Consider the following 13,561-nt stretch of genomic DNA (forward strand, 5'->3'; position numbering starts at 1 on the left):
GGTCCTCAAGCGCAAAGTTTTCCCACTCCTGCTTTGGAGGAGGAGGATGATGCTAGAATTTCACTTGTTGACTTACAGCAAAAACAGCGAAGAGCAGGTTGCTGTGGTAGATGTTCCTATCATAGGCAGATGAGCGGAAGGTGTCCTGGGCAGCAAAAAATAAATAAATAAATAATCACCCAAGCGATGGCTCATAACTCCAGAAACTATTAAGTTGGGGTACTCATGAGTCAAGGCACTACTGTACTAATACCTTGGTGATGGAATTGAGGCAGCCCATGAGCGGGTAGAGCGGGTTGAGGATGCACAGGGCGTCGTGCAACACTCCTGCGGTCACTGCCGGGTTGCCGCCCACCAGTGGAAGGTGAACCAGCGAGACCGAAACCACACACACCTGCGAGACACAGCATCCATGTGGTGAGCCCAGTCGAAACCAAGACGCACAGTTCGGTGGTATATATCTGTATAACTGTATTTGCAGTTTTCTGCATCAACCAAGAGAGTTTGAGGCCACAGACAACAGAATTCATTGATAGAACAGCAAGTGGTGCAGATCCTGAAGTAACAATGCAGCCCCAGACTAGATGGAACAGGCTGCACAACTAACTTTTTGGAAGGTTTTCAAAGGTTTTGAAGCATGACTTGCCTGTTTACAGTGATTTCACAGCATCCCAATTGGACTTTGATTCGGCCACTTGAAAAATCTTTTTTTTGTTTGTTTAGGCATTCTGAGGTGGATTTGCTGGTACGTTTCAGTTTATTGTTTTGCTGCATAAAACTAGAGCGTTTGAGGACACAAACAGGACATTACAGGAAGTGGTCCAGGTCCTGAAGTGGAAAAGCAGCTCCAGAGCATCACACTACTACCACCATGTTTGAGTGCTTACATGTTATTTTTACACCTGATAAAACAGGCCATGTAAGGTTTTCAAGGATTTTCGAGCACCAACTGCCCATTTAACATCATACCACAAACAGCATTTCAATTGGGTTTAAGTCTGGACTTGGGGGTCAAAAACTATTTTCTCGGCACTGTAAATTATTTTTTTTGTCAGCTAGATGTTGCTTACCATCATGGAGATGACAGAAAAGAAGTCCTTGTTGCTTTGGACCCGAGCGAAGCCGAAGGAGCAGACGTACGTGAAGAGGATTACGGCCGGAGCAAAGCCGACGGTACACACCACCTGAGAGCCAGACAGAGAAATCAACACAGTGTTCCCACGCTACATCACAGATCATCTTTCGCACCTCCGCTATATCACAGATTTTGAAAGTTACTTACGAACATTCACCTTAACATTTTAGGCGTTAAAATATTTTTAAATAGTGGGCGTTCACTGCACTTTTATTACTTTGGCCTGAGCATAAAACAGTGAATAGGACAGTCCCCCCCACCCCCCCCAAAAAAAACTATATTCTGCGAGGGTTCACTATGGCTAACTAGCGAACTTTTGTTAGACATATATATGGTTTGGTTGAACATTTTGGTGATAAATATATAATGTCTGATTCTCTTTTGTCTTGTCACAAGACAAACAGACTGACAAATAAACAGCGTGAAGCACACATGCTTTGCCTCTTACTTGGAAAGCTGTGTGAGAGAATCTTTGCCTTTTCTCAAAGCGATGTTATCAAATCATCCGAAAAAGTGTTTTAGTAAGTTTAAATTCGTTTTAATCTAATTTCATTTCATTACATAGAAGAAAAAAGCAGACATGCGTACAAGGGTAAAAAACACAAAAGAACACCTAAAACACAAATTGTAATGAAAAGGAGCAGAGAGAAGGAAAAAAAAATCTGCTCTTTTTCATTAAAATTTCCCTTTCAGCCGCTCTAATCAAATAATTCAGCAAAGTCTTCTCAATTATTTTTAACCTATTCTGCAGATCACTGTCTTAATTAACCACTTCGTTACAGTATTTAATACTCTCGATTTAATGAGCTTTTCAAATAAATTAACTGAGCTTGACTCTTTTTGTCTAAAGCATGCGGGAGGGTTGAGGAAACGTTTCGATCTGGTCTCTTTACATTGCGGATTTCCACATATTGCGGGTGGTTCCGCCCCACAATAAACGGGGCTTCGGTCGGTGTGCACTTGTATTTGTGTGTGCTTATGGCGTGAGAAGGCGGCACAGACCACAGCGGTCAGCTTTCCAGAGGAGAGCAAGTCGCCCGTGTGGAAGGAGAAGAGGATGACGGTCATGCAGGACAGGACGAGGTAGTAGAAGGGCACGTCCACGGCCGCCTGGCCGCACCAGTAGGCCGACGGGAGCAGCCCGGACACGCGCAACGTCGAGCGGCACTTCAGCTGAGGAGTACGCAACGTGTTAGGACGGGATAACACAAGGAATTCTTTGGCGTTTACCTCTCGGTCCCGCGTGTGCTCCATTGCAAAGTAGGCCGGCATGCCGGTCGCCAGCATCCCCAGCAAGATGGCCTCGATGAAGACCAGCACGTAGGTCGTGGAGTCCGGGATTTGCTATTGGACACAAGAAAATGACGTTACGTGACCACGTCTGGAAATCATCACTGGCTGCTTGTCAGTACGAGTTTTTCTGGGGTAGAAAATTCTCCCTGAGAAGCTCTGACATCACAAAAACATTTTTAACTGTGAATGCAGTACCATGCCGGGGCCAAACCGTAACAGTTGGCAGTGGCTCCTAAAACTGAAGAAAAGGGCCCCGAATAAACACCAAGAATGGTCCAAATGGTTGGTTCTTTTAAACGTGAATTTTGTTTCTGTTGTAAGCAAACATGTCTGATTTCATCTTAAATGAACGTTACATCCCAACAGTGCAGTTTGGCAGATAACCAGGTCGGAATTGCAAATCGGAATCTGTTCCCAATTGCCTTACCTGGATAAATAAAGGTTAAATCAATAAATGGCGAACAGTTCTCTGAATAAGAGGCACAGCGTGCTTTCTTCAAGCTCTTTGCCATCTCAGTTGAAATGTACCATTAAACTGACACATGCAACTAAATAATAAACATTTTCAAGCAACCCATATCATTTCATCTCATAAAAGTCCGGAAACTTAATGCTCTAACATAATGACAAAGTCAATGGAAATTAGCATTAATGTCCGGACTTGGACATCTGCTACAAAGTGGCCCTCGATGGGCCAGACCATTTCAGGTCGGTTCAGTTCAATTTTGTAATCACCAAACCACAACAGAACTTGTCTTAGGGCACTTTGGACATGCAGCAGGTCTAAGAGCACATTCCTCACTCATTAAAAGACTACCACTGGATGGCTAGGAGTGCAAAGTGAAAAATAGGAGGCTGAAATGTAAAATAACGAAGTGAAATGCGGTCAACTACCATTTAACAGGGCCACATCGAAACATACTCTTTTGCAACGAGGTTTCATTGAATGTACTATCAAAAGCCAGACGTGGCAACGGTCAAAATGGCGCCGCCACCGCTGCCTCAGACCCTGTCGAAACTCACATAGTCAAAGGGTTTGGTCCGAGTTCGGATCTGGCCGGTGCCGTTCAGACCTCTGAGTAGAGCATTGCTGAGGATGTTGACGGTCATTGGTAAGGAGTGGACGGTGGTGCTGTTGAACGCCACGCTGTACCTGAAGCCCTGCAACAAAACGCACTCCCCTTATTCATCCGACTGGAAAACAAACCAACAACTGACTCCCCGTTCTGGACATGTTGGTGATAAAGGTCCGCCGCACACCCAGCAACGCGTCTCGACTGGACATAACCGGAAAATAATCGTGATCCACATTAAGCTTGAATCTTTGGGTCACATAAAGAATAAATTGTCGCCACTTTGCGGTTTTTCGTCTATCGCGGGGGGAACGTAAAACCCGCAATAAAAGAGGGACTCTTGTATTCTTATTACTGTACAAGTAGATGATAGAAAGGTTTTGCCAAACAAAAACATTCCGATATCGACAAACTACGACATATCCATGATAAGTTTACATCTATGACTACCGCTGATGAGAATTAGTTCTGATTTCTGATTCCCCGAAATAATAAATTGCAACCATATTTTCTGCCAACTGGTTTGATTTCAAATTTTAAAAAACATTTCATCTCTTTTTTTTACTTTAAACTAGCACACTCTGCATTACGTTGAAGACCAATCTAAGACAACTGTCAATTTAAGGCAACTTTTAATGCATCATAAACCCGTCTGTGGGGGAAGGGCGGGGTCTGGCTGGGGAGGACACTTGGCCACGTGTCCCGGCACTGCGGCCGCAGATTTTTAATGCACTACATGCATTCGCATATCCTTTGGGGTGCTGGTCGGCCTGGGTGACGGTGGCGGGTCATTATTGCCCTGTGCCCGTTTCGTTTCGCCCCCCCCCCCCCCCAGTTTCTGCAATTTGAATGCACTACACCCCACCACACACAGTCACGGTGCAGGGATAATGGTTGCCAGTCGGGGACCCTATTAACCGGAATAATGGGGTGGGTTTTCACATCTCTCTTGGTTGCACTCCTGGGGCCTGCGCCCACCCACCCCTTTGGTAGTCCCGCCTTCCTCGATCTCGCTCAGTAGCCGAAAATGTCATTTTTGTTGTTAAAAGTCACGTGATACGACATGGCATTTTTGATCGGCCGTTACAACTGCGACGCTGTGACGTGCGTTCCAAATTTGCAACGGCACACGGCCAGCCGTTCATGAAAACTATTTGCAGAACCCTGCCCACCCACCGCGCGTCAATTCAGTCGCGTTGGCCGTGTAGCGGTGGGTGCGCGGCATCCTTTAGTGACCTTGCTGGATCCCGTCACGTTGATGGCGGCGCTGTGAGGAGCCGCCTCCATGTAGTCGCTCTGCTTCATCACTTCCACCGCGATGTCCTGCCCCTCCAGGTTACGGATGAAGTCGGAAATATCCGAACCTGCGGGAACGTTAAACACGAAGTGAGAGCAGAAAAAAATTCAGCGCCTCCTCCAGGGGCGCGTCACCTGTGGAGTTGAGAACCAGGAGGCTGGTGGCGTATCTGCGAGGAGGCTGGTTCCTGCCGAGGAGGTAGATGGGCAGGAACTGGCGTCCTGGCGAGTGAATCTGGATGTTCCCGGTGGTCACAGACAGGACGAGCAAGGCGGCTACAAACACCAGCACCAAGGCCGCACTGACAGGAAACGAATATGCTCTCATTAGTAAGAGTACAAGTAGCAGCACAAGTTGTAATCCCATCAAAACCTGGTTTATAAAGATTTATACAGCCTCGCTCGCACCCCAGTACATAACTGACATGCTCAAATCCATGTGTATGTGATACTGTTTTCAGTAGCTTTCTTTATTTATTGAAAGAAAAATGCACTTTTTTGCTCATCTTGTGCATGAAATTCACTCTACCCATAAAGATTGATTGATTATCTGCAAATGTTGAAACGGAGGCAACTGGAATTCTCTTTTCTGGTTGTTCACAATGACAACAAAGAGGAGTCCAGTTGACTCAATTCAACTTTTGCAAATTAGCATGGAACCCAATGACTGACAATCTACACAAACAGCAGTCGTACTAGCAGTAATTGTAGTAGTAGTGGTGGCGGTAATAATATCCGTAGTGGTAGTAGTAATGGTCTGAATGGTGGTGGTGGTAGTGGTCAAAATTGTACTAGTGGTGAAATTAGTTTTAGTGGTAGTCATAGTAGTAGTAATAATAGTTGTAGTGCTAGATGTCGTAGTAGTCATAGTAGTAGCACTAGTTGTAACAATGTTAGTCGTGATGGTGGTAGTAGTACGAATAATTTTAGTGGTGGTAGTAGTTGTAAGTTGTCGTAGTATTACTCATAGTACTAGTAGTAACAATGTTAGTAGTGATACTGTTAGCAGAAGTAGTGGTACAGGTGGTAGTAGTAGTTGTGGTGGTAATAGTTGTGTTGCTAGATATAGTAGTGGGGTATTAGTGGCAGTAGTAGTAGTGGTGATAGTAGTGCTGGAGATAGTTGTAGTAGTGGTAATGTTAGAAGGGGTGGTAGTATTTGTAGTAGTAGTGGTACTAGTAGTTTTAGTGGAGGTGGTTATAGTAGAAAAAAAGTGCTTTGAGAAAGACTTTGATGCATGTACATCGATCGCACATGATTAAAATGTGTTTAAGATACATCTGATGATTTTGAAGAAAAAGAGGTAAGATTTCATAAATTGACCACATTCTAATCATGTGCAACTGAAAATAAAGTATACTGTAGTAGTAGTAGTGGTTAAAGGTAGCATAGTAGTGGTGGTAAAGTGGTAGAGTAGAAGAAATGTAAGAAGTGAGGCTAAGTGTTGTGCTGGTGGCACTGGATTGAAATGAGCGGCACTGCACTTGACTCGACGCAACTCACACGTAAATGAAGGCCTTCTTCTCGCGCCACAAGTTGAGCAAGTGGAGCCAGGCCAGCGAGCTGAACTGCTGGCGCCACAGGGCTCCGCCTCGCGCCACCTCAGACTTGTCCGAGAAGGTCAGCAGCCGCCGGTCCGCGTCATCATCATAGCAGCCGCCGCCGTTGCCACCGGCCACCGCACTCTCGTCCTCTGCCGGCTCCCGGTGGAACACGCTGTAGTCTTTTGCCGGATCAGAGTACAACAACTACACGTTAGTTGTGAGAGAAACTGCACTAGTTGTATCTGCGGGAGATCTTAACTGGTAGAAATTTATAACATCACAGAACAACTTGGGCGCACTGATACAATGGCATTTGTCACACAATAGTAGCCTCCTGGACTCCTAGAGTAGCACCAAATTTCCCACTAGTAGCTCTAGTAAGGCCTTTTTGACCTCACTAGTACGAATAGAAAAAAAAAAAAATAGTAGAATTTGATAACATCACTAGTAAGTCTATTGTCAGGGCAATTGTCAACTAGAGGAGTTTTGACTCAGTGGTAACATGTAGTTGTCCTATGAGCATGCCAAAGTTGCCCTACTAGTGAGGACAACAAGAGTACTAGTACATTACATTGACAATTCCGCTAGATTCCAAGGATATGGATAGGCGGGGGTACCAATTAAAATCGGATATCAGATTTTTGTGGAGAATAAAAATAAAAAAAAAAAAACCTGGTGTTTTAGTTTTTATGCACTAGCAGATGTTCTGGTTTGTCGTCCGCTTTGGCGACGCTCTTACCTGATTGGTCCACTTCAGCCTCCGCCTCGAGACGCAGAAAGACGTCCTCCAGCGTCGTCATGGAAACGCCATAGTTGACCAGGCCCAGGTTGGGTCGAGAGTCGAGCTCCGAGAACAAACCTAGCGAAACAGGAAAGTGGAGATACACCAATATGTACTTTTCAAGGTCCATACCAGTACCGCTTATTTCTAGTCAAGGAGGCCGATAACTGATATTTGGAGCAGATATTAATTTGCAGTAAAAGGGAAAAAGATTGCCATCAAAATTTTGAATAATACAAACTCCCAGACTTAACTTTGTTTAAATGCTTTTAAGATTTGCAACATTTTTTGGGTTGTTTTTATTTTACACAATAGACACCGTTGTTTAAATTCGAACAAAAAGTGCAGGGAGCTCCCAGGCTCAGCAGCATGTCTTTGAAAGTTAAAAGAAAAAAAGAAAGAGGCAGTGTGCTCGTGCTTTGCCATCATCTTGTGGCATCTCTAGGCAATTACAGCAGAGGGAGCAAACCCTGCCATGAAAAAAAATACACACGTAAGTGACGCCCTCCTTAAAAGTTTAATAATTGTCTATAAATGCCATAAAAAGGTTGCCAAGAACTACATGAAGCTCCCCAAGCTAACCCTAACCCTAACCACTTCAACAAACTTCGAAGATGCAAAAACATTGTTCCAAAGTGCGGCAGGGCTTTGTCCCTGTACATTGTACTACAGTATTTACAGGTAATTACTAGTGAGGATAAGCGGTACAGAAAATGGATGGATGGACGGATGGACGGATATTACACTTTATCCAACCAGATTCTTTTCAATCTTTTATTACATTTTTAAAAAATATATTGCAAATTTTCTTCATTAAAAACACTGGGGTATGTGGAAAATTCATTTGGCATGCAGCAGTGCCTCGAGATACGAGTGACCTAACTAACCTAAATTTTTCAAGATACGAGCCATCATTCCAATATTATTGCACCCTAGTCAGTCACTGAGAGGAGTGGTGATTTTCTTCGTTTGTTGGTATGACTGTATTATACTGCCACCGGTGGCCAAGGTGGGCATACCAGAAGGAGCAGCACATGAAGTGAATTGCAGCAATTATAGTTTATATTATATTTAATTATGTCATTCTGTTATGATTTTATTCAGGATGTCCAGACCACATTTTTTTAATCTGAGTCCAAGTCACTTAAAAAAATTATTATTTTATTATTCATTTTGTTTAAACGCCCCAAAATTCTTGAATAAGCAGGGATATACCGCCATTAAGCATTTTTGGGGTTGGTCCCCACAACCACAAAACAAAACAAAAAACATTTGCGAATAGGTGAATCCACGGGTGCCGAAGTGCGAATACACGGACGGTCCACTGTACCTGCAAACCTGTCCCTGCTCTCGAAAGGCAGCGTGAAGGTTAGCTCCGCCTCCTGCTGCCGAGTCAGCTCGGCCTTGGGAACGTGCTGCTGGACCAGCGAGTATATTTTCTGACAATCGCAGCGTTCGCTGACGGACATCCTGTCGGGGGGAAACGAAGCAGCGTGCAACTGGGAAGTGACCGAGCGGAGGCGACGTAAGCGCCAAGTACCTGAGATGATAGCCCACGCCGCACTTGGTCTTGAGGTACATGGACGAGCCCACGCATTTGAGCCGGCCTTGGGAGATCACCGCTTTGCGATCTGGACACACACCACAGCAGAGACCATTCGGCCTTTGACGCTCCACCACGAATCGCAAGAACATCTCGAGATCATTCACGGTAGTCTCCAAAAAGGATAAACTCAAAAAGGCCCCAAATTATCCTGTAATATTTGGTGTAATAAATTATCAGTTTTTCATTTATTTTAAAATTATAATATCTTTAGAAATAATGTTAACGGGGGAGTCTGCAGTAAAAAATAAATAAATAAATTACTTTTTGTATATTTGTCTGACAGAAGTACATTAGTGAAGTGAGGCAATATTCAAATCTTGCCAGCGGTTTTTAAGATGCAATTTAACTCCTTTAGTGACTTATTGTCAATAAAATAAATATTAGTAATACAAATATTATATATACATACAACTTATTTTAATTAATAGCCTATTTAATTATAACTGATAGAAAGAAATACCACCATTATTTTCTTAAACTAGAAAATTTTACATGAACAATATATTACAAAATGAAATTCAATAATAGGCAAGTTCATTATAATTAAAAAAATATAAACCATAAAACAAAAAAAAAAGTATTATTCAAATAAAGTATTTTAGTTACTTCAGATACATATTTTTAACTTTTTGTTTACCTCGTCTACTAATGACCTGGTCTATCTATCTGTGTGCGTGTGTGCGTTTGCGTGTGCACACCGGCGAGGATGTCGGCCTCGTCCATGTAGTGCGTGCTGAGGAGCAGCACTCGGCCGGCCCTGCGACTCTTCAGGAGCGACCACACCTGATGTCGGGAGTAAGGGTCCATGCCCGCCGTGGGCTCGTCCAGGAGCAGGATCTGAAAAACATCATCGCCACCATCAACCTGTTGCAAACTGAAACCAGCAACAAACTTTCAAAGCAGTGTTTCCAAACCTTTATTGAGCCAATATTTGAGATCTGAAAATTCTCATGGCACACTACTCAACAAAAATGTCACTATATGTTGCTGGCATACACTAAATACATGAAAAAATATACATTAGTTGTAGTAAACAAATAATTTTCAGACCAATGACGTGAAGATGGATAATTTTGGATGGAAGGAGAAGGGCCTCGTGGCGGTACCTTGGGGTCTCCCAGGATGGCAATGCCCACTGCCAGCTTCCTCTTCTGGCCTCCACTCAGATTCTTGGCCTGAGCTGTCATGATCTTCTTCAAGTCCAGATCCTTCAGCACTTTGGACACCTTTTGGAGGAGGGATGAAACTTTTAGTAGTGGACCCCCACCACCATCCACCCCCGCCATCATCTCGCACGGGATACGTTCGAAGCACTTCTTGATATTGTTTTATCACATTGTTAATATATTTGAACATACACAAAAAATTGCAAGCAAAACAATGTATAGAAAATACTGTACATATTGTAGTGTCTCTGTGCTAAAATACATAAATATGCTTTTTTTACTTAATTGAAAGAACAATGAATAACAAAGCCTCTAATAAAGTACTGTACAGTTTGTTGGGGTTTTTTTGTCCTATATTAATGCGCAGTCTTAATGTTAACTGTGCATAATGCTACAGTGGGTTACATACGCATACCCAACTTTTCTATAGAGCACTTTAAAACAACCACAACTGCACACAAAAAGTGCTGTACATTGTATAAAAACAAAACTTGTAAAAACAATTAAACAAAGGGCTAATTAAAATAGATTAACGGCGATGTTAAAAATAATAAAAACAACCACTGAACCAATGCAAGTCTCCTCCTGAGCTGAAAGCCAAAGAATATAAATGTTAGTTTTTAAGATGGTACTTGGTCTACCGCTGGCCTAGGCTAACTGTTTTAGTGCAGCCTTTCTGATAATCGAGATGATTTTGTTGATGATAATCGTGATATGACGAAGTGCGCCGTCGTTACCTCAGTGTCTACGTCTGCCGACGGGATCCTTTTAATGGCGGCGAAGATCCTGAGGTGCTCCTCCACGGTGAGGACGTCGAAGATGATGTTGAACTGCGGGCAGACGCCCACCAGTCGCTTCATCTCGGGCCCGTCGGCGATCTCGCCCACCGGGGAGCCGTAAACGGAGGCCGAGCCGGCGGTGGGGGGGCAGATGCCGCACAGGACGTTCATCAGAGTGGACTTACCGGCGCCGCTGTGGCCCAGCAGAGCCGTGATCTGGCCCTCGTAAATGTCAAAGGTCAGACCTGGAGACGGAAATGCACATTGCCATGTTACAATTTGATCCACAAACTACAGTCGGTACAGTGACTTGAAGTCAATTGGAAGTGAGTAGCGACACACAAGTATACCAGAAGTGCCGTTAGCATTAGCCATTACTCGTGATGTTTATTAGTAAAAGTTGCGCGTATCGACCGCTACGGAAGCTATTTTGGCTACCACAAGTCGTACGCTTTGAGTTTCAGAATAAGAGCACAATACAGGAAGTGCGATGTTGACTGTGTAAATGTTGCTAATTTAGCAGCATTCCTATATGTTTGGGTATAATTAACAACAAATACTGCCTTTATTTTTGCTGTATTTCTTTCTGTTTATATTTAAAAAGAAAAATGTTTTAAGCCCCTGCTGACATATTTGTTCTAGATTTATGACAGGAGTCTTCTTTTGTTTTATTCAATTATTTATTTTAACGTGTCAAAATGGAAATGTTTTCTTTCAGTACCTATTTTTTTTTCTTTTGAATGAAAAGGACCGTTTTGAATATTACAGTATTATCGCATGTGACCTGGCTGATCTAAAAAAAAAAAAGTTAATAAAGAAAAATAGCACTATTTTATGCAAACATAATGCAAGAAAATAGTGAAATTACTGTGTACATTCTGTAGTATTCATGAGTTATATGGTGTGCCTTAAGGGGCAAGTAGGTGAATTTCAGCTCGCACACACACACACACACAAGGTGCCGCTCATAACTGGAAAAACTGCTCATTTGGGGCACTTAAGCACTGTACTGTGTATGTGTGTGCTATGTGAATGTGTAGAGCACCTCTGAGCGCCTCCACGGTGTTGTTGTCCTTGTCTTTGTACGCCTTGCTGATGTTGTTGATGCTGCCATGAGGGCGCCAGTGAGACGCATCCAGAAACATACGACGTAGAAAAAGAGAGCGGAGTGAAGATCAAAGGTTTTAATCATGTTCTGTATCAGCAGTAGGGCTTTCAAATTAATTTAACAGGTTTTCTTTCTTCCGTTAACCAATTTAAAAAACACTTTTTTTCCCTTCTATTTGGTTATAGAAAAAGCAAATGACAATGATAAAAAACAAACAATTTAAGCTCAGTTGTTTTGCCCTTGTGGGATTTGCTTTATTTCACCAATGCCAAACATGCAAGTTTTTTGTTGTTTTTTTAAACCCCCCAAGCAGCAGTCTCCACAGTAATAGAACAAATGTTTTTTGTTTTTTTCTTGACGGATAATGTCAAAGTATTTCCTGTCTTTTGAATTTAAGTTGCGAGCTGCTTCCCCCCCACCTTTTTTTTTTTTTTTAAGTTGCTACAGTATTTGAAAAAGTGGCTCAATATAGCAACCAAATGACTAATTTGGCAACACTGACGGTGCTTTTGTAAACTAGCTCTTCTCTTTTCTGCTTAGAACTACAGAAGCCGCTAAAAGAGATGTTACTGATAAAACAATTGATAAAAAATATTAAGCGCCCATCCCTAATCAGCAGAACAACAACATCGCCCCCATCCACACTTCTCAGGATAAAATGGGATCCGGAACCGAGCCGATTTACCGGATGGCCTCTCTGCCTCGGAACTCGGGCGAAACCGGCTCCACCGACTCCGCGCCGGCATGAGCGCCGTTCACCTCGGCGTCGTACACCGAGCTCACTTCCATGTAGCGCTTGGTGCGCTTGGACCAATAGGACGGCTTCAGGAAGTACAGCAAGGACCTCCTCATCCCAAACTCGCCTGCGACAGATTTTGCCAGCGGGGATAAAGACCAGAGGTGGGAGGAAGTCACAAATAAGGCTCAGGTCTTAACTTTCAAGTTTTAAGCACGTCCCAAGTTTGTGAGAAAAAAAACAAAAAAAAAAGAGGCAAAAGTCAAGTCAGCTCGTTCCATGGGTTAATATCATACAATCTTGCCGCACATGTATTCGCACATTAGCCACTTCTGTACTTGTGCTAGCTGTACTCACACATTCACATTTTCTAACAGTCAGCTGCACACCCAGCTGAATTGTCATGCAGTGTGCGGGGGTGGGCAACTACTTTCCATGAGTGGCCAACAGTCAGCTCTTGATTCTGCGGCGATTCAAAAACGCATGAGCTTTCTCTCACACTCAAAATAGATACCCAGGTTTTGAGCTTGAGCGAAACGTAGCTGGCCGCCGCCAAACCATACAAATACAGTATATATTGTTTGACAACAATACTTAACTGTATTTAGAACTTTTCTACATATCTGTGGTTGAGATAGTGAAGTGCGCAATCTGTCGTACGCGAGCGATGAACGAAGTGTGCCCGGTACAGTCGGCGACTGGGGCAGGGCAACCTCACAAAATATCCACACACTCCTTTATTCTCACACACTTGCTCTCTTTGTGGCAACCCGCTTCTTCCTTGAAAATCTCACCACGTTTTTACGGTTCAATAAAAGTAATACAGTACAATCTAGAGCAGGGGTGTCCATTCAGAAAAATGGATTGCTGCAACTAGAAATCTTAATCCATCTCAGTCTTCGTATTGTCTCCTAATTGGTCTTTTCAATTACATGCAACAACACGCAGGTTAGTTTATGTTTGACCAGCTATCGGTGAGCTAGTTGCAAATGAAAACCTAATCCTTAAAAGCAAATGCAATCATCTTTGGAGCGGGCACAGAAA

At 43.2% G+C, this 13,561-nt stretch overlaps 1 protein-coding gene across 2 annotated transcripts in view; it reads right to left on the reverse strand.

The window, feature by feature from the left end:
- abca5 (ATP-binding cassette, sub-family A (ABC1), member 5) overlaps window positions 1-13,561 on the reverse strand; it is a 29,808-nt gene that overhangs the window by 9,385 nt on the left and 6,862 nt on the right. For both annotated transcript variants that reach the window (XM_061706563.1, XM_061706564.1), the window contains exons 11-27: window positions 12,467-12,644; window positions 11,719-11,780; window positions 10,632-10,918; window positions 9,835-9,954; window positions 9,427-9,565; window positions 8,663-8,753; window positions 8,453-8,592; window positions 7,081-7,200; window positions 6,301-6,520; window positions 4,933-5,099; window positions 4,738-4,865; window positions 3,452-3,589; window positions 2,366-2,479; window positions 2,138-2,308; window positions 1,071-1,184; window positions 254-394; window positions 77-145 (exon numbers count right to left, since the gene is read on the reverse strand). In XM_061706563.1, the coding sequence (XP_061562547.1) occupies window positions 77-145; window positions 254-394; window positions 1,071-1,184; window positions 2,138-2,308; window positions 2,366-2,479; window positions 3,452-3,589; window positions 4,738-4,865; window positions 4,933-5,099; window positions 6,301-6,520; window positions 7,081-7,200; window positions 8,453-8,592; window positions 8,663-8,753; window positions 9,427-9,565; window positions 9,835-9,954; window positions 10,632-10,918; window positions 11,719-11,780; window positions 12,467-12,644 (2,399 nt within the window). The remainder of the gene's footprint in view (window positions 1-76; window positions 146-253; window positions 395-1,070; window positions 1,185-2,137; window positions 2,309-2,365; window positions 2,480-3,451; window positions 3,590-4,737; window positions 4,866-4,932; window positions 5,100-6,300; window positions 6,521-7,080; window positions 7,201-8,452; window positions 8,593-8,662; window positions 8,754-9,426; window positions 9,566-9,834; window positions 9,955-10,631; window positions 10,919-11,718; window positions 11,781-12,466; window positions 12,645-13,561) is intronic.

Source organism: Phycodurus eques, chromosome 19 (genome assembly GCF_024500275.1).
Source record: "Phycodurus eques isolate BA_2022a chromosome 19, UOR_Pequ_1.1, whole genome shotgun sequence".
NCBI lineage: Eukaryota > Metazoa > Chordata > Actinopteri > Syngnathiformes > Syngnathidae > Phycodurus > Phycodurus eques.